At 38.7% G+C, this 22,296-nt stretch overlaps 1 protein-coding gene across 1 annotated transcript in view; it reads right to left on the bottom strand.

Annotated features, from left to right (window-relative positions):
* unc5ca (unc-5 netrin receptor Ca) overlaps nt 1–22,296 on the bottom strand; it is a 195,540-nt gene that overhangs the window by 62,751 nt on the left and 110,493 nt on the right. Inside the window, exons 3-4 of the mRNA XM_062416843.1 lie at nt 20,772–20,915; nt 7,267–7,370 (exon numbers count right to left, since the gene is read on the bottom strand). Of these exons, the coding sequence (XP_062272827.1) occupies nt 7,267–7,370; nt 20,772–20,915 (248 nt within the window). The remainder of the gene's footprint in view (nt 1–7,266; nt 7,371–20,771; nt 20,916–22,296) is intronic.

The raw sequence follows: 22,296 nt of genomic DNA, 5'->3' as shown, positions 1-22,296 counted from the left end.
CTAAGGCGAATTATCCTATAGTGTTTGCCAAGCCTTTGAATAGGTAATGAAAGGGAAGAGAAAAGGTACTCCTGATTTGGGGTGTGTGGGTGAATCCACACAAACTCCTTCATTATCTCGTACCCTTACATTTAAGAGTCAAGCACTCACTCAACCCTCAAAACACTGCACACACAAATAACAAAGTGCTATATTTTCAAAAGACTCAAACCTCAAAACTTGAACTTGATCCAACCCAATAAAAATAATAACTACAGACCTATTTTGAAACTACCATTCTTCAAAAAAAATGTTGCACAGCAGCTCCTTGAGGTCATTGAAGGACACACTATTTTAAAAAATACATTGTATCAAACCAGTGCTAATAAAAGTGGCGAATGACTTCGTCATACAGGCTGACAATGGCATTTAATCCTGAGGCCAGTTGCATTAACTTAGTTTAAGACTAGTCTTGACCTTAGACTGGTCTTAGATTGTCAGTTTATATTAGTCTAATTAAGCCTGCCTGTTACTGTACATTAATATTAAGACTGACTTAATTTGAAGTAAGAAAGTTAGCCACCTCTCCCTCAGGCTAAGCCTAGGGAGAGAGTTTTGTTGCTATGGCAACAATCTGTCAGAACATCAGTTAGAAGACACAAAGACACAGGTATATTGATATTGATTGATATTGATATAATGTTTCGCTTTTGGAAAGAACCCTTGAAACCGATCCTTTGACATCAAGGTGTCATGGACTATGCCGTAAAGACAGTTTTTAGCCCTTTTCCGAGTAAGCCATTACATGTTTGGTATCAATGGATTCATTGCAATGTTAACATTCATATGATACCATACATTTTGTACTAGATTAAAACGGAGCTCATGACTTCATAAGAAAAATATTGTTAATGATTTTTTTCAGCTAGTGTAAAATGTGTTGCTGTTGCATCCACACTTTTTTTTCTGTGAAGTGTCTTATCTGCAGCACCTTGTAACTTTGTTTTAAAACGGTGTTATATAAATACAATCCTACTTACACAGACCTAAAATTACACATGATCACTGGCCAGCACACTTCCTGTCCTGTCTGAGCAGAGAAGAAAATAATTTAGGTTGAGATTATCAGTTAAGAAACAAAACACAAGGCAACTATGTATAATGAGAAGCTTCCCTCTTCCGGATTTGATTGATAGTTTCCTTAAATGGCCTAGACGATGTAAGAAAATGTACTGTAAGTGCTTGCAATTACAGTCACTGTGAGGGCTGAAGCAAAATTCTTCCAAGATAAACATGCAAGTTTAAGGTTTTTATACAAAGTTTTTTAAAAAGTTCCAGCTATAAACGGCAAACAATGCCTGCAATCTAAATCCACCATTACATCAGAAAGATAGAAATAAGGGAAGAAAGAAAAAGAAAAAAAAATCAAGAATAATTTGCAAACAAATATATATTTGAATTGCTCTGTCTAGACAGAAGCAGTGATTGGAACTAATTGTAACTGAACTGAGAAAGAGAGCAACATATACAATACATATTTTGAGTGCATGGAGGCACAGAAAGTGAGAGAGAAGTCAACAGAATAAAGTAGTGAGGAAGTCTGATAGCTGATGCTGACATTCTGCAATGGAAAACACACATTTCCAATGCAGTTCTGCACAGTCTGCTGGCTTTGGAGTGGGATCTGACTAATGCCTGAATTTACTGACATGGCTTATCACTGGATGGGCAACCTCTCAAGGCTCCTAAAATCACAGCTAACACTAGATGTATAATACTAGATGTATAATTTTTTGGAGTGTGACACTATCCTTTTGAAAATACAAAGTGGTTATAAAAGACTGCACTGGTATACACTGAGTGAAGGAGACAGAGAGATTAAGCATACTGTATTTGAGTGTATGTGTGTGAACATGTGCAAGTATCTGTGTGTGTCTACTTAGGTCGATGTACACACAACATTAGATAATGATCATAATCCCTGTCTACTTCCCCAACATCCTACCACAGTACATTTACCACCAAAATATCAGAGCAAACAATGGCAAAGCTGTTCTTCCTCCTCAGCTGCCCCATTTGTAAATTACTCTGCAGTGATAGACCATCACAACAGCATTTTAATAATCTTAACACCATTTCAATAATTCACCTAGGCAGTTGGAATAAAAAAAAGAGATTGCTGACTAATCTGTGGATTACGGTGATGATTTCTGACAGAGGTTGAGGATCAAGGTAAAATGTGATGGGAGATGAACCGTGGGGCTTACTATGCTAGCTCAAAGAGGATTAAGGTAAGGATCTATTGGGGAAGCAGCATTACATAAATTGTTTTTTGCACAGAGAAACACACACATACAGACCAACACACACACATTTACAAATACATATACATGATTATGTTTCTTTAGAGAATGGCCAGGATAAAAATGACTTTAATTCATCTGGTGAATGACTGTTTCTTATTAAGACAGCTTATAGGTGGAATTTTCTTGATATGTTTTATTTATCAATTGGATTTGGAACTAATCCTAACCTTTATTGATAGCATGATCTTGCTAGATATGTTTTGGCTGTAATCAGAACATGTGAATAGATGATCATTTATAAAGACAGAAGCACAGAATAACACTGAGCTCCATTTGGATCTAAACATTTTTTAAAGTTGAAATAATTCAATAGATCTGTTTTATCTTTGGAAAGAAGAAGAGGGCATTTCTTATTTGTTAGACACTTTAATTCACACTGTCGCCTTCACTGTCCATTTAACACACTCCACCAGCACCAATGTTATAACCTCCAGATAGATTCTGCTAGTAAACGTCATCATATGACACATTAACAATGGTGACTGCAGGGACTTGTGTGTGTGTGTGTGTGTGTGTGTGTGTGTGTGTGTGCGTGCGTGTGTGTGTGTGTGTGTGTTTGATTGTGTACAGTATACTGTATGAGTGTGTGGCCGAGGTAGCCGTTAGCGTTTTGCCCACATCGCATGACACCACTGATCCCTTCTGACAGAAAAGTCTGCTGTGATTTGCATTACAAAGAGTCATTCATGCACACAGAGGCACACCCACATACACACACACTTGGGTAATTACATAAACCCATACTACCCATACCCATACTGGTTAAGATAGAAAGTCAATTACAAAAACTGACATCAACAGTCACTATCAAGGAGCTTAGAGATCAAATATGTGCGTATGTGCGTGTGTGTGTGCGTGGTGTGCCCGTAGGTATAAGTCCTTTTTTCTGATTGCTGGCTGTGGTCAGCTACATAACAGCAACCATGGAACTGACAGCTGTATGTATGTCCTGCTCAAGGACATCTTCATCTGGATGAAAATATAACAAAATATTACATAAACTTCTTCAAAAACAAAGCAGAAAGCACCTGACTTCAATATACAATTACACTGAGACAGACTATGTATATGTTGACCAAATGCTATTATCCAAGTGAATAATTAATTTAGGGGGTGGATTGAGTGGTTAAGAATGTGACAGGATCTTGACCAGGCTCCAGACACATATCCAGTTACTGTCTGACACTGTGTGTGTTTACATGTGTGTGTATGTGTGTTGGGGATAGACACGTGGAAGGCCTGTCACCACACACTGATGTGTTTATTTCACTGCAGCTGGGGTAATCACTCACACACAGAGACAGACACAGACAGGCATACACAGAAATATTCACATAGACACGACTGTCTCACAGACACACACACACACACTCACACACACACACACATACACACACACACACACACACACACACACACACACACACACACACACACACACACACACACACACACACACACACACACACACACACACACACACACACACAAATCCATACCCCCACCTGCTATGTGCAGTCTACTGGCTCTGCCTGGCCTTTGGGGTCACTCCTATACTTTGGGTTTCACAATAAAGTATGTTCTTGTTGCCAGACTGCTGCCTCATTTTGCTGCCTAATGAAACTCACAACAATTTCAGGAAAAAGAAAATACAGAGCTAACATATAAAGTGAGTAAAGTGGTTAGTGATTATCTAAAACAGCAGCTTTACTATTTGGATGACCCCAGACCATAAAAGGGTTCATAAATATACATTGTTTACAGTAAACCAAACCAAACTAAATGTAATCAAACTGCAAGTATTTTTTTCATCGAAAGTGAAGAGAGTACTGCAATTGTTGCAAGTTTTCTGAATTCACTGTCTGTGTCCATAAAGCCTTTCCTGTTGAACTACTGAACCCTCCCTGCTGAATACAATAGCTTTCCATCAGCTTTTAAAGGCTTTCTATCACAGTCTAAAGAGATTTAGATGTTTCTCAAGGATTTCACAGTGCCTAAAATTGTGTCTCTCAGGAGCTGTAGATTGAAAGAGAGAAAGAAAACACGCAAGAGGAGACTGACTGATGACAAGAGCAGCACTGCCAAGGGAAAGTGAAAAGGAAATAATGGCGCATTGATTGGTGAACATATTTTCTCTGCAATCTCAGATTGGTTTGACCCTGACCTCTCAAGGCTAACAGTTGCGCAGCAGTTAAAAAGATCCCTGGCTAATCTGTTGCTTAGTGTACCTCTTGTCACGCCTAAGAGTGTGTGTACACATTTGTGCATTTTTTTAATGGCTGTATCTGCATGTGTATGTGTGTAAGTAAATGTATGGACACCCATCTTGGTGCATATGTTGGCATGTATACAGATGCTGAGTGAATATGAATGTAAATGTGAACGCGTGTGTGTGCATAAGGACTCAAGGATTTGGTGCGGCATGCTGACAGCCACGTGATGCCAGCTGGGTATTACGATGTGGGTATCACATATCAGGGCACCAACCACATCACATTGATAACTTTACAACGGTCGTCAACTGGTGGACGCATCAACCCTAACCACTAATATTAGGCCATTTTTAGAGAGGTCACAGGACACCAAAACGAGAGCTGTCATCAACAAAAAAAAAAGGGGAAAAAAGACGTATGCCTGTGGAAGAGAGAGCAAGCAAGAGAAAGAGGAAAAAAGGATAGAGAATGTGAATGGAAAGGAGAACAGGCATGATAAGAACAAAGAGAAATAGAAAGTCAGAAGAGATAAAAAAGAAAGTAAGAGCTACAACCTGAGGTCATCAGCAGGTTTTAGACCTAAATCCCTCTAATCAGCTTCAGCAGACAGGCGAGACAGACCAATCCATTTGCCCTAAGATCCCATTATGACAGGAGAAAGGAATGGAAAAGGCAGCAAATTGAACACACTCAGAAAATAGCTCTGGGTGTGTGTGTGTGTGTGTGTGTGTGTGTGTGTGTGTGTGTGTGTGTGTGTGTGTGTGTGTGTGTGTGTGTGTGCATGTAGCATATAACTTTGTGGTTGTGTGTGCATGTATGTGTCTTATTCTAACAGGTGTCACAAATAAAGTGCAGTAAGAATAGCAGTAGTAATGAGTCATTAGTGTGGGGATTTGTCTCCAAGATGAAGAAGTATAAATTGCATGTGTGTATGTGAGTGTGCAGCAAAGACAGAGACAAAATGAGGGAATAATGTTTGTGTGTGAAGGTCTCTGCAGCTCATACTGTTGAACTGATGTCACAATTGAACCCATTTATTCGCTTGATTTCCCTCAGAAGATGAATTAGAGATTTCTAGAAGTGAAAGACTTGGGGCTAGAAAAACAGAGCAGGAAAAGATCACTCTGCTATTACCTACCAATCCTCATTCTGTCTCATTCTTTTTTGTCTTTCTGCCCCACCTTCATCTTTGCCTTTCCCCCTGCACTCTCTTTCTGACTTTGTATGCTGGTCTGCCTGAGCACCTCTCTCACCCCCTATCCTTTAGTTTCTCGCTCCCCTTCTCTCTCATGGGAGCTGTGTACTTCGGTGCAATTGAAAACGACTATCAAACCCTGAGGAGCGAAACCTGATTCAGAGACTCCTTATCCGGTAGTGCAGCCCTCTCCAAGTGCTATGCTGCTCTTCCCCAGTGACCGCCTAAATGAAATTATGTGTTTTCATCCATTCAGGTGGGAACACAGCCAGATGAAACCAGGAAAGTAAAGAACAATCTGAATTGTAAATGGTATTCTCCGCTGTAGTTAAAGTCCTCTGGGAGTGGAAGTGACATAGATGGCTCATCCAAAGTGGATGTTTACTGTGTGACACATTTGATGAGTAAATACAATGTTGATGTGCTGACAATGTACTTGAGGAATAGAATATTATCTTACATTAAGGAGTGCTATGTTGTGATAGTATGACTATATATGTGTTTACCACAGTGCCTATGTACTTGAAAGCCACACCTGTACAAATTGCTAGCATAGCTAAAGACCTCTGACTCTCACAAACTCTCTCATAAAGTATGGCTTGCTTATCAAAGTATCCTTGGGAACGTCACCAATGTAACTGCTTAAATTAACTGCCTAAATGATGTACTGATTATACTCTATACTCTGCAGATGAAAGGGAACATGGCAGTACATTTCAAGTGAACAATTCCCTTTCATGAATCATCCTAGTTATGAGTTGGATGGCACAGGTACAGTTGGAGAGTCAGCAGTGAAGAAGTAAAATAACACAGTAATATAGGCTAAAACCTCTGCAGTCAGTAAGATTTCTAACTTGTGCTGCAACTGAAATTGGCTCTCTAGGGACATTTAAGTCTAAGTTTAAACTCTGACTATTTGAATCAGTGTTACCTCGTTGCAGCAGAGCTTTCAAGCAACTGCCAGTCAAAAAAGGATTCAGGCTGTTTCACCCTGTGACATTTAAACATGAATATTGAATGTGAAACCACGCCTCATAATTCTAAAAACATGTTTGTTATTTCTTTTTTTAATTCATTGCGTATCTCATTTACATGAATGGATATTGGGCAAGATTCCTGTTGGAACTTTTGAGATTAGTTTTTGCTTTAGGCATATTAACAATAAAAGAAGCTTTTCAACCAAATTTATCAAAATGGTCGGGACACTTTTTCTATTCAGCAAAACCTTCAGCCTCTGACAGCAGACTCTAAAAGAGTGCATACACCGATCAAACCACTCTGCCCTGCTGTCTGTCGTTCACACTTACAGGCAATTTCAAAGTGTCATGTCTGTAATAGCTGACTTTTCTTTGGCACTTTCACTTGAAAATGTCTATTTTTACAACTTGTTACATTCTCTGTTGTCTTTACCATCCCATCTCTTCAAGTCACACCCTTATTCTATTTCAACAGGCGTTTCTCTTAACTTCTCATCTTGCCTCACATCTTGTTTTGACAGTAACGCTGCACATACCTCAGCAGCCGGTATACCCTCCGGAGGGCGACACTGTAACAACACTTCCTGCTCCAGAGATACTTCCTTCCCAAGGGGTTCCTGTTCAAATGACTTCTTCAGATCTGGGGAGAGATGCATTAAGACAGAAAACTTAATTATTAACAAAAAACAGCTTTTTATGAGTGCATATGACAAACTTTGCATTCTGGACAGTTGTGCTGCTTTAACACATTTTCCATAGAGCTGTCTTATAAAAAAAAAATATTGATGCTTAAATACATACGTATGCATACTGATACAGCATAGCATATATATTTCATAAATGTTGCAACAGTGAAACCACAAGTTGTAAAGAGTGGAAAGCATTAACTCACTTAACACTTGAAGTGGTTAAACAAAATGTGTTCATACTGGTGCTAAGTTATTTTTGAGCAAGATGACGATGTAAACATGAAACATGCAGCAACACCAATCATCATATTAAAAGCTTTTTAAAAATCACAATGTAAAGCAGAGATGTGTGGGCGGCCATTTTACAAACATCATGTGATTCTACAGTTAGAGAGACCATTTTGGAAATGGTATCATGTCATTGTGAACTGCGGCCGTTATCTAATTTCTGTGGCAACAATGACAAAGTAATTATAGAGTTGGTGGTTTAAATCAGCCATGCGTCTTCCACTCTCCTGTCAGTTTAGAAATGTACACAACAAAGAAAAACACTTAGCTCTATATTCTTACTGTCACCTAATGCTCACGTAGGGTTGCACACACACACACACACACACACACACACACACACACACACACACACACACACACACACACACACGTTTGCATTTTAACAATGCAGCTACAACAGTTTAAACACACTATTAATAATGCCTTTAAGTGCTTTAGCCGCTTCACACGCTAAACATAGGCTGCTTTGTTGCATGCTTGCCGCTCAATCACTATGCACAATATTTAACCTTGCTTTCATTCCATATAGACTTGCCAGATATTGGGGATCTCATGCAGGCCAAAAACAATAAATGATTCACACTAATGGTCTACATGCTGTGATAAATGACAGCATTACAAAGCAGCATGGAATGCACTGACATTTCTTTCACAGAACGTTTCAAAAAGGGTTCAGCTGTTTTCATTTTGAGGGGAAAAAATGCTCACAGTAGCTGATTTAAAGACAATTAGTCAGACCTTTAAATAAGAACAACAGAAAATAGAAAGACAAAGGTGAGAATGACAGAGAAGGCGTTAAGGAATATGAATGAAAATTCAGTACAAAAACCCTTGTGGGTGGATGAATGAATGGATGGCTTGAAGGATAGTTTGGTTTAACAGTGATCTTTACTCAGAATCTGTTTTTGTCTCTGTTTCTCTTAGTGCCACTCTTCTCTGCATACTATAGTTCTATACAAAGTCTAAATTGTGTTCATTGAGAGATAAAAACTGACAACTATTCAGCTGTTTGTCTTGTCTTGCCTGTGTAACTCTTTCTGAGTGAGTTACTACATTTTTTTGGCAGTCTCCCTGTCTTAGATTACCCCTGACACTAAAATATAATACATTGCTTTTCTCTACCTCCTCACTTTGCTACCAAACAGTATATGCATGTATTACTATATTGGCAGCCAAGCTTAACAAATGTTTAAATAATCAGCCTGCCATTGAAGAAAGGCCATAAAACAAACTGTAACTTGAGAGGAGTGGCAGTGTTGCAGGACCTAACAGGTGACTTTATTTATGTTGCTGATGGATTTCTAAACAGGGATATATTGTGGGGATGGAGTGGAGAAAGAGGAAAGCACTTTTTTGTCCACTCCTCTGGGTGAAAATCAGTGGTTTATGATATGATTTTTCCTTTTCCCCTAACGAAGATCTGCCAAGTTCACAAACTTGACGTAAATACACAAATACAGACAGCATCATATCTATCAGAGGGTGAAAAAACAAAAAAACATGCAGTGTTGATTTATGTGTGCATACTTATTTCACCTTGTGTGTACATGTGCATTACTACAAATACTTGTTTGTGGACAAATGTGCATTGGTATGTGTGGACATGCATGTTTGTATTACTGCATGAATGTGAGAGCAAGATTTGTAATTGGATGATTAACTGTCATATCAATTTAAGTAATGTCAGCAAGTAATGGTGTTAAATTATACTTGGTATAAACCTGAAGATGAAAGGTAATGTGTATATTTTAAAGTGATAACCAGAGGCTTGTTGATATGGCAGCATTAACAGCAGTAATTTACTGATACCACCTTTGGGATACTTTGATTTAATCTGCAAAATATGTTTAATAAATAACTTTTTCGCTTTGAAGAGTTTGAGAGTCACTTTGTTGGTTTGTGAAGTACAGCTGCAGCTTTGGAAGACAAATCCTCTATCCTCTGTGCTTTAGTTTAAAGTCATACAGAAGACTTTCATAGGACGGCACAATGTGTGTGTGTGCATGTGTTATCCTTATGTCCTTTACTCTCCTGGTTCCCAGGTGTACTCTTAATCACCTTATCTATCAGCTGTGGTACAACATTTGTGGACACACATACAGTACACACACATGCACACACTAGACAGAACATTTTTTAATGCTGAACTGGTTGACTCCAAGTCCCTCTCTGGGTATTTCATCAGGACAGTCACTTTACAGCTAGCAGACATAGATGGTGGCAGAGTGAAAGAGAAGGAGAGGTAAAATGGGACAGGGTAGGTAAGGTAAAAGTCAGGACAGCAGGTGGGGAATTGAAAGATGATAGGCAGAAAGAGAGGAGGAAGGAGGGAAAAGTTGGCAGCACACACCAAGACCACATTACTCCTTCATAATCATAACACACAAAAACCACCTGCTTGGTCTTTACCCATTAAAGTATGTTTCATGTCCACCACACTCTCTCCACTCAACCATTCCATAGGAGCACATGTCCATGAGTCAGCCTTGTATCGCCTCGATTTATCTACCTTATCACTCTCAAAACCAAGCAGTAATCCATCAAACCTGCCATCCATCAATCTAGCTTTGATTACATCTTTTTTGTCAAAATCTCGATCTTATTCAAAAAAAGGGGAGAGATACTGTTTGACTCACCATACTATTAGACCAATAAAACACAATTCACACATGCTTGTTTTAATGTTTGTATTAGTTTGGATTTGTGATCATTAATCACTATCCTCTGCATTCACATATGGAATCAAAGACTGGGAAAGCGAAAGGGAAACCAGTTGTGTAGTATATAAAGATTGGATTTAAATCAGATCCTGAATAGTTTTGCATAGAAACTGGTAAGAAAAATTGCTTGTTGGGAGCTAAGACAGCCCCGTTACTGTTTGTTCATAACTGTTCAATGAATAGTGCAAATATGTATCAGTAGGGGTGTAACCGTATGGGTATTGGTCGCAAACTGCAGACGTTACGGTTCAGTATGCTCCATGACGCAAACTATTACTTTCAAGATAGTTTCATAATCCACTTGGTCAGACGTGTGGAACAATAAGTGTAGGGCGTAAATTCCACCCTGAACATTTTGGCTGCACACCACTTAGCTATACCATAGTCGTGTGTATGCTGGCCAGCTTAGCAAAGGTAGCCTAGTGTTACTGCCATCAGAATGAAAAATGAGATACCCATAACACTGACTGAGAGTAACACTATTATTAAAATATGCTTTGTTTTCTTCCCTTTCTCTAACAGTCAACTTTTCACTCTGCCATTGAGTGAAACCTTTCAGAAGAACGATAAACACCTTTATTTAACTGGGAAGTCCCTTGAGATTGAAATTTATTTTCAAAGGAAAACCTGGCCAACACAGCACACCAATTACAGTTTATGAAGAAATAAACATAACAGAGAGGGGATACATACATCAAATGCACATAGAATAGACTAAATCCATCTTAAATAAGGCAGTTGCAGTTCTAACTTACATGGATGTTTAACATGGCTTCACATTTTTCCATTTAAATTACATATATTATTATATATGACATCATTAGATCATTAATACTGGAACATCAGTGTGCAAGCAAAGTTTTTTAAATAAAACAAGAAAATGCTATTTTCTACCTTTCTTTTTCTGCTGTATTGGAATTATGTAAAGTCTAAAAAGTAATTTTGCTGGTATTCAGTAAGTTGCTTTAATTTAAATTTAATTAAATTAATAATTAATTAAATCTCTGCAATATTAGCTCTAGTCAGCTTGTGTGTCATTGGTGTATGTTGTTTCATTACATAGATTGCAAGGTAAATATAATGTAAATCTTGAACACTGACAAAGCCTTTAAGATTTCCAAAATTCTCCAGAACAACTTGTCACCTAAATTGCATACAATATAAAACTAGCCATTATCAGAGCTAAATTGCTTAAGGGAGTTATACGAGGACACAGAGCAATGCTGAGGCAGAATGACAACTTCATAATCAATCCCTGTGGGGGATGACAGCCTGAACAGAGCATGATGGTTCATTATGGGAGTAATCACCCAAAGCTTTAGCCCTAAATCCACCACATGGCTACCCACAAAATACAGCCACACGCATACAAACATACACAAATACTGAGAGACAAAGAGAGAAAGACAGAGAGATAGAATGATACAGTCACAGGGAGGAACAAAATATACAGGAGATTGAGACAAAACAGCAGCTGCAACACAGACACACAGAACAACTGTGAACAGGATACTCATGCAGTGGGACAGACAAACAGACACATAACCACAAATGCACAAAAAACAATTTCAGACACAAGAAAAGACTGAGGAAGTGATTGAGGGATGAGACACACTTCTCTCATGACAGCCAATTCCAGGAACAATTTCCTGGTCTTAATTAGTAAGGGAGATGGTGAAATGAGGAGTTGGCTGTGAGAGTTGATTTCCATAAAGATTGCGAATGAAATTAAAGGAGATTAAAGCAAACTGCTCTGGGGAGGAACATACAACACACACACACATATACACACTCACACACAATACTAAGCTTGGGAGGCTATCACAGACACAATTTTGCCAGTTTGGCAACCAGAGCACATGATTGCGCGAGAGTGTGTGTTTTAGAGAAAGACGGAACGTGACATCGTGTTCACAACATCAAGGGGCGTCAGTTGAAGGTGCGTTTTTTTGTGTATGCGTGCAAATATATGCCCAAGGGATATATATACACAGGACAAAAAAAGACAATATCAAATCATTGACCCTACTCTGCTCCCAAATTGCAGATAACGTTATCCAGCTTCATAAATATAACAAAAGCACAGATAAATTCACTAAACAATTTTTAAAACTACAACAGGGTTGAAAAGTACAAAGGGCAAACTTGCAAAGTGTTTTTCAGTGTGAACTCCCTTATATATACAAAATAAGGCATGGTAAGTATCGACTCAAAAATGATCTCTTCTTGCATAAACCCATCTTGCCCTCTCTCTAAGCTTCCTCGTCTCCCTCCCTATCCACCTCTCTCCGCCTGCTTCCCCTCCCTGTCCTAAAACTTCTTCTTCCACTGTTCAACTAAAACTGTTATTATGTTTGCGGTTAGTTTGTTGCCTCAGGCACCTCTGCATAAGCACATTTCAGAGCGATTATCCAAAATGGGTGTCTCTGCCTTCATGCTACCCATGCCGAATCATAACGGTTTCCCCTGGTGGAGCTGCTCAAGCAATAAAGAGCAATGTAAGATACTTGGGAAGAAAAGAGCAAGGAAAGTACTCTCTTTAGTCTCAGAGAGAATCATTTGGGCATCCAATTTCCTCCATGATAGCATACAGTGGAAACAATCAAACATCTGGCTTTGGAAAAAACAAAACAAAAACAAGCAAACAAAAACAAATGATAGAATGATAACAAAAAAGGAAATGTAAATGATTTGTAATTAAAACATGTATTGAAAGATGAAAAACAAAACAAAATTGTAAACAATAAGTTTAATCCTTTCTGTGGAAGCTAAGTATATTATACTGTCATTAAGGCTGTGCAGTATGACGGTTCATAACATGTAACGAAATAATGTCAATCGCCTCATATGATACTCTATCGTTTATTTCGTTATGTCACAAATCACACTCTTTATGGCAATATTTCTCATCATTCTGTGTCGGTCTGTGTAAGCAGAGAGAGCAGTGCAACCATAAATGACAGCAAAACGCAGTAGAGACTATGCTTGTTTATGTTATTTACCTAATTTATGCGCACTCATTTTATTTCAGCTCAATGTCTCTACAGTATGTCGACTAATTGCACTACTCTCTCTTTACTACAGTAAAGGCGAGGCTGAGTTCTCTCTGTGTGTGTGTGTGTGTGTGTGTGTGTGTGTGTGTGTGTGTGTGTGTGTGTGTGTGTGTGTGTGTGCTGCACGAACAGTGGAGCAGGGGAGAGACAGTAAAGCATCAGAAGTACTGGAGTTGACGACATATTGAGTAAAAAGCCAGAAAAGGTAATCTAAAAAGAGGAAAAAGATGGACGAGGGAAGGGGGTGGGGGAGCAAATGGACCAGAGACTATTTATTCTTTAAATTTACAGAAAATGTGCCATATCGTAATATGTAACATTATTGGGATATGAAATTACCTATACTGGGATATGAAATTTTGGTCATATTGCACAGCCCTCATTGTAATGTGTATTGCTTCCTACTTGCATTTCTTGGTAAGAAAGTCATCAGATGTGATGTGACAGTTAATAGATAACTTTCTTATATGTTGGGTTAGGGTTAGGCTATTTAGCTTGATAACCATACATTTTGAGTTCATCCACAAGGTTTTCAGATTGTATTTCGTAAAAAACAAGGAATAGTTATGCACAAGAATGAAAATCATCACATATTGCTTTTTTTTATATGACAACACAACATGAGTGCGTCCTAAGGTCATAGAGTATTTATTGTTACTGCAGTGTACGGTCTCTTCAATCTTTAGGCACTCATTCGTAAGTCGTCAAATGCCAATAAAGCTCCAAACTATCAGAAATGGAAGAAATGAAAGCAGACTGACCTTGAATGCCACTGTCATTTTCAGTGTGGTTTATATAGGGAGTCATTTTCTCTAAGTGACTTTAGAAAGTAGCTTTCCACTCCAGAGCAGCTCTCTCACTGAGCTCTCCACCCTGTCATTTCAACACTTAACAACCTATGATCAACCCTAGACATCAGACAGGGTCTTTCCATCCACAGTCAAGTTTTGAACAGGTAAACAACCCAAGTCACTGACAAAACACCTGCACTCTGGAGCACAACGCTTCCTCTGGATCCTGGTCTGTCAAAGACTCAGGACAAAAAAATGCCTCAAAGGCTTACCTCTAGCAGGTTCTACAAATAACAAGGAGAGGCATGCTTTTGAATGAATGTGAATGATACTGTATGGTTAACAGTAGATACTCAGTGAAAACATTTTTTGTTTCAGAAACAGAAGGTAAACATAATGAATGGAATTATTTCAGTCAGAGGAAAGAGTTTTATTGACTGACCAAATATAATTAATTCATTTTAGCTTAGTCTCACCTAAAGAGATCTTTTCATTTTCAACTTTTATTTCTTACTCTGATCACCTTTCTACCATCCATTTCTCTTCTGCTTTTTCAACAGGCTTCCTCCATTGGTATTCTTAATTATGTCATGGTTAAAAACCCAATTTTATAGAATTATATTCTGCCAAGCCATTTCTTCATTGTTTTGACCTTTGACCTATACAGTACATATGGTACTTAAACATGACAATCCCTACTGCCTTACAGAGAGTGGTTTCTTTATTTCTCAAAATGTTAATATAAAAGTATAAAAATTACCATGGATTTATATACCATATGCTGTTAATATCACACTTGGACTTTAGAAGATGACTTCAGTTTTGTGTGACCGATTCAACACTGTGGCCTACCACGTTAACACTTTTAGAGTACACTGAAGCAGTTCTTGACATCTAGGAAAAAGCTCAGTGGCTTAGTAGGATGGTGAGACATCATAACCACACACACACATACACACATTCTCACACACATACACACACTCTATGGATTCCAGCTATAACAATGTTTATTCAGTGTTTGTGACCATCATGAAGTCTCTCTCAAAGCCAGAAACCATGCCATCCAGAGAAAAACTGAGGGTTCTCCACTGACAGTGTTTGGGAAAGTGTAGAGGGACACACGACATGGACCTTTTGCTTTATATCTGTCCCAATTTTCATATGCATTGATGAAACTGCTAAGGTCAAATATCTTTTACACAGTGGTTGTTGGGGTAATGTTAGTTTGTGAACTGTGGATGAGCAAGTTTCATACCCAAAGGGTTATACATGCTGTTTCTATTTACTGGGCTACACATGGCTGGATCTGATGCTCTCATATACAGAATAGTGTTGTTCTAATCAATGCTTAAAATCTAACACAAGAAATCACTGTTGAGTGTTGTTTTTCTTGATCTAATTCTTCCATGATTGATGGAAAACCTAAATACATGCAGCTGATCCATTTGCATCATAAACAAAACTGAATAAGTAACAGACATTTTCCAGTTGACACAAGTAGCTGCCCGGGTTGCTGTGCCTCTGAGTGTCTGCAGTCCTGATTGCTATGCACACACATGTCTCAGTGGAAGGTGGCAGAACAAATTGTCATCATCTGAAATGTGTGTGTGTCTGGGTGTTGTGTGTGTGTGTGTGTGTGTGTGTGTGTGTGTGTGTGTGTGTGTGTGTGTGTGTGTGTGTGTGTGTGTCTGTGTGTGTGTGTGTGTGTGTGTGTGTGTGTGTGTGTGTGTGTGTGTGTGTGTGTGACCTTGACATATTGCTAATCCGTTGAAGGAGAAAGACTCGACCTAATAGCTTTAGGGCCAAAGAGCATGACTGACACTGCATGCACATTTGTATGTTTGTGTGTCTGTTTCGCTCACTCCTTTGTACGTGCATGCAATGTTAGCATGTCTAAGTGAGTATGTGTGTGAATGAATGTGTGTGTGTGTGTGTGTGTGTGTGTGTGTGTGTGTGTGTGTGTGTGTGTGTGTGTGTGTGTGTGTGTGTGTGTGTGTGGTTTGCCTCACCTGCTTTATAAACTTGAATTAAGCTGCCTACACCACTCATAACTCAGCTAAAGTGCCCTGCTCCAAAAGACCAACAAATCACTTCAAGATTTAATATCTCTGATTGTGTGTTTGACACTTTTACAGTCACAACACTGATTGCCATTATCCAGCTACAAACTGTGTACTTAGTTACTGCCTTGGGGTGTTAATTCCACAGTTGTCAAAACATCCTGAAGTATGAGAAAGAGAGGTAAGAAAAAGAGAGAGCACGAAATACAGAATGAAACAATAAGCACATGATAGTCAAAGCCAGAAAAAAAATAAAAGAGAAAGGAGGAGGAGACACTAGGAAAGGGGCAAAGGGAAAATGAGTGGGAAGAGGAGATGGGAATGCAGGAAAGAAATGCTGAATTGCTATTGCACGGTGCAGTGGAAAAGCCACTTTGCTCAGCAAGCTCTGGCTGCCAGGAAGCATTTTAATCACAACAGTAGATCCAAATAGGAGCCGAAAGCAGGGTAGGTCAGGAGGTTGGGTCGATTTGAAGTAAAAGGTTATCGCAAGAGGGGGTTGAGTGTAATCAGATCTGGTTAAAGGAAAAATCACTGTTATAACGGAGAGAATGAAAAAGTGAAGGACGGAGGGACAGACAAAGTTAGAAGGAAAATACATACTACATAGAAAAAGAATAGGAATGAGAGGGCTCTGAAGAGAAAGAGAAACAGTAAAGGAAAGAGAGTGGGGATATCTATCATCTCTGTATTCACTGATGTCTATTGGCCCATCCAGTCTTCTTAGAAGCATCCTTCATCACCATTCCTCCATGTAACCTCCTGCATGGGTTGCACGTGGGTGAAAAATTGTGTGTGAAGACTGGGAAAAAAATGTTCAAAAGGATACAGAATAGATAGAATGATAATTTACTTTTGAGTCAGTGTATAAGATTGGCTGCAATTTATTTAAAGCCACTGGAAACCCAAATCTACAGTGGCCTTAATATGTAATTTAGAGTGTTATGTAAATAATAGTAAGCATCTAAAAAGGATTTGAAATTAGTTTAAATCCAAATTTGAAATAGTGTCATTTAAGTGTTTGTAAACTTTCCTGACATTGGGTTTTAATTGGGTTTCTGTGTTATTGGTAGCGTTTCTGCTACTCAACCCAGTTAGTTTTGCTATGTGCTTCATTACTGTGGCCAATCACCTGCTGTAAATTTAAACATACACTAGTTCTGCTCAAGCACTTACAGCCCTCTTCTTCATTTAGTAACTTTCTGGACAGTCACATTGTTTACACACTTTATCTGTTAATTACTTTAGCTTAGCAGTTACCAATGGCTTCTCTCTCTCCCCTGCTTGGTGTGTCTCATGTTTAGCTATTCCCCTGCCTCCTTCCTTTAGTGTTAATGGTACATGTAATAAAGGTGGCATATTTCCCATTTTGGAAGTGAGGCACTGTAATTTAGAAACTAAGCACCATGGAACCCCGGTGGTTATCTATTGTAGTTAACCAGCCCCCAGTAGCCAGTGCATGTGTCAATCAAAGTGTAATCTGCCACACCTACACAATCTTGAGAAATGGTCTTAATAAAATTTAAAAAGAGTTGTTTTTTTAACTATATTTTCCAATAGTTATCAATGTTTAAATGTTTACTTTCACTAATATTTTTGTGGATACACAATGGGACACTTAATATCATATATACATTTTTACTATTTCAACACCAATTTATCACAGGCTATAAAAACTGAGCAGCCCTTGAACAGTCAACAATATGTAAATTATACTTAACACAAAATTATTTTAGGTTATTGTTGGTAGTATTGGAAGTAGTAGGTGGGTGAGCTAGGATTCACTGTGATTGACATGGCAATCATACTGAGGGCTGGAATTGCATCATACTATTAATGGCAAGGATATTTATATACTTTAGTTGATACTGAAAAATCAACTACCGTCCTGTAAAGGTAAGTCTCTGAAAACTGCGGTCATCAGTACAGCATTTTCTGTGCTGTTGGTGTCTACATTCACATGTTTGCCTCTGTGTGTCTTAGATGACTGTATATGTACACTTGCCTGCATCTGTCTCTCAGCATGCATCAGCCCAGAGTATAAGCCAAAAACAGCGCATTATCCAGCTTTTATTGCACCCCAAGGAGGGCCCATTCCATTCGAGAATGTTATTAGCAGAGCTAAGAAGGATATTTCTGACTCTATGCTGACAGACAGAAAACCATCCTCACATGCCAAAGCAATGCAGACGGCAGTGATGATCTATTCTACATTCAAAATGCTGTTTTAAAGCTCACAAATTAATATGAAAAATATATGCTCAGGTATTACTACACATCTGTGTTCATTAAGTATTGTTTAGACTTAATTTTCCCATTAATGTGCTGGTATGTAATTTACCATATCAAAGTTCAATGTATATTCAGCATAAAAGTCTTGACTTAAAACTGTATTATTACTCGGTTTAAAAAAAACAAATAAACTAATAAACAAATGCGCCTCAGTGAGTAAGTAAATAAATAAAGCAACCAAGGCCTGCAGAAGTGAAAATGCAAGACATATTTACAGCCAAATAAAATAAACTAAAGTGAAAAAATGAGGATCAGAATGATGGATTTCCTCCAGCAGAGAAACCTGGGAAAAGAGTGTGTCTGTTACAGTGATACTGTCTGTTAAAGTACTACACGTGAGGATGTGTGCAGTTTGTTCTGTGTGTCTCCTGAATGGACTCTATCAAAGCCCTCAGTTGTCCTTTTGAGAGTTCACTCAAGCAGAGCCTCACTGTCAAGCCAGGTTGGGTAGATTTTGTTATTGGTATTTCTTTTCTGGTTGACCTTTCTATAACCTGAGCACTCAGGCAAGTCCCAGTTGTCTTATATCACTGAACTGACCAGAGCAATGATGCTTGGAAAACTACTATTGTGGGTTCAACCCCCAGACCAGTGAAAGGAGCTTTGAAGGAACAATTCATTCGGTTATATGAGGCTTATGTTGAAAGGACAAACAAGGCTTTTTAGGTGATTTCTATCAATCATCTCAACTCCCTTGGTAGACAGTTGCTTCAGACCCATAAAGTGACCATCACTCACAACAGGATTCAAGCTTTTTCTTTTCCCCATGGCTGTGGTTGTGGTCTTACCATCCTAAAATGATTTCCCCATGTGATCATGTACATAGTATTACATGCCATGGTAACACTGTCTGCTAGAGTGATATTGAGTCTGTGTTCTTCTGGTGACCTTATAGTCAGACTCCCAGTTGTCTTATTAAATTATTCACCAGACCATAACAGGAAGCTACTGATGGCAGACTGAAGTTACTGAGCTAAGTCTCTACTTAGAAAAGTTTCCCATCGTGCATCATTCAGTGTAAACACAATCTGAAGCTTGTGCTGGAGTACAGGTTTTTTTTTTTTTCAATGAGCCTTCAGTGTTTGTCAGAAAATTTTACAGTTCATGACAGGTATGCACCTTTCCACATCCAAAGTCCTTAAGATTTCCATGAATTTAAATCCTGTTTCTGATAAAAAATGTATGGTCCTCATTTTTTCCAGTGATAGGTATTTTATGTTTACATTCTATCATAACTTCATAGTAGTTTTAATTGTTAGAGGCAGAATCCACCATTCTTGCACTGGAATCAAATCGCCTTGGCACGCTAAAGGGATACACAGGAAACAATGCATGTCATCCAGTGTTACTACAATTTCATCTCATTGATAACAGCCTTATTGACTGTTAATTATCCTACTGTTGTATCAGAGCTGTATTAGTTATGGCTTATGTTCACATTATAAGTATTAAACTGGTGAAACACTGGGTGTTCGGTTTTAGGTATAGTTGGGTATCATGTAACAGGGAGGAGCAGCCACAATGAGCTGTTAGATGACGAACAGCAGGCAACAGGCTGCACATGTCCAACTCTTCAGCAGTCAACTCCTTTTACTGTGCACTGCTATTGCATGGAAAGCCACCATTGCAGTATGAAAGCAGACTGTGGTTGTTCATTGTAAGGTGATGGGAAAAAAAGACAGATTACTGACTGACTTAAAAGTTGAGTGAGTTTGTATGGCTGCACTATAAACATACACACCAGTTGCTCCTCTGTTTCTGACAAAGCAGCTTCTTTTTTGCTAGACCCATAATTTTGGGACCTGTAGTATTAAATGTTCCACGGGTGTTGCCAAAACAAAGACGACTTTTAAGGATTTTTAAGGATTTATCTTAAATCAACCATTTGAATGATAAAAAAAAATAGTGTATTTATTATCTATTAATGATTTAGGGGATGATTTTCTGTTCAGTCTTCCATCAGTCTAAGTCTGAATGTGTGTACAAATGTAAGATTTCAAGTATAGGTACAATTGGCTGGATTTTTTATGTTTTATTTGAGAGGATGGCAAAGATAAGGTTGCATTTATTTATGAGGCTGTCTGTTTTCATGTACAAGTGAGTGATGATGTTGTATGTATGCTTAACTGTCTGCGTTGTACTCACATGCAATGCGCACATGTGCCTTGCGGCTTTTGGTGGTCCCAGCGGAGCTCCAGGCCACGCACTGACACCAGTAATCTTCTGGACCGAACAGTTCCTCGACCTGCTGTCGTGTTATTTCTATGCTGGCTTCTCTCACCACCAGACCTGAAAAGAAAAGGGGAAATGTCACTGTTGCATCATTTACAATAGGCTATCTGTTGATATTTTAATGCAAGCAAAAACTGCCACTAAAAATAGGTGAATGAGTCACAAGTTCCAGTTTTTCAGTGAGCTGCTGATACTCAAAAAATAGTGAAAGCTTAAGTCTATTCAAGCTTCTACTCTGGCGATACAGCTTTTATGTTAGCCGAGGAAGGAAAAGTTAAGGCAGATCACAGTAAATATCTTAGCAAGTAAATAGAGGCAGGGATAATCATACAATATCTCCTCCCGTTTACAAACTCAGGTCATTTTACTGAGTAGATTTACTCTGGATTTAGTGTAAACTTTGTGAGGTTGTTCTTTCACACTTCTACCACTTATCTCTGCCCGCTCTCCAATTCCCTCTTTTCTTTGGTGTTTTGAAAGCAACTCCATGTGGAGAATAAGTGTGAGGTTTAAATAGCTGCACCCCACTGATAGGACTGTAAGGTAGCACAGATAGAGGAGGACTGCAGAGGACAGAGGAAACGGAGGAGCAAGGAAGAAGCACAGGATGAAAATATGTGAGACATATAAAAAACGTGAATCGAACACAGGTGCACAAGCACTAAAAAAAAACTGAGAAAACTGATGTAATGTGTGGTAGAGGAAATGAATAATGAACAAAAAAGAAGAAGGAAGGAAGGTTAAAAAAATCTGTCAGGAAAGAAATAGGGGAGGGAAAAGAGGGAGACTGGTAAAAATAATATAGAGCAACATGACAGTGGCTCAGTGAGTAGAAAAAAGAGGATGACAGAATAAGAGGTGGAAGAGGGCAATGAAATGTGCAACGAAAATGAAAAAAGGAAGAGATAAAAATGGGTTTTAGGTAAAAGTATGAGGGGACTGGGGAGTAGACGGGCAAAATGTTATGAGAAAAGATCTTGGCAGTTTATTCCTGGTTCAGCAGTGTTACAAAGACCCAAGCAGCCATCTCTATGGGGCTCCACATATCTGACTTGGGCCTATTACTTATGAGGTAGCTAGCTGAAGATGGAAAGATGTGGTTTTGAGTAAGGAAAAAAAATCAACACTGATAAAAAAGGGGCATGAGGACATAAAAGTGAAGAGTAAACTTTGATGATCTGGTAATTCAAATAGTACTGAGGGCACAGGGGAAAGAGGAAAGTAAAAAGCTTATGAGAAGTACTGCTACAAAAACAAGGAATAATAGCCCGTAAGGGGTAGAGTGCGATGAGCCATGAGGGCAAAGAGCAAAGACAGTATGAAAACTAGTGTGAATACCAGTGCTTGAGCAAGTCAGCAAACAAGGGAGACTGTTATGTCTTCACAGCTTAAAATGAAAGAACAGGGGACACAGCGGGTGAGGTACAGTCTAAGAAAA

Source organism: Scomber scombrus, chromosome 4 (genome assembly GCF_963691925.1).
Source record: "Scomber scombrus chromosome 4, fScoSco1.1, whole genome shotgun sequence".
In the NCBI taxonomy this organism is placed as follows: domain Eukaryota; kingdom Metazoa; phylum Chordata; class Actinopteri; order Scombriformes; family Scombridae; genus Scomber; species Scomber scombrus.
This window is presented reverse-complemented; position numbering and strand designations above follow the sequence as displayed.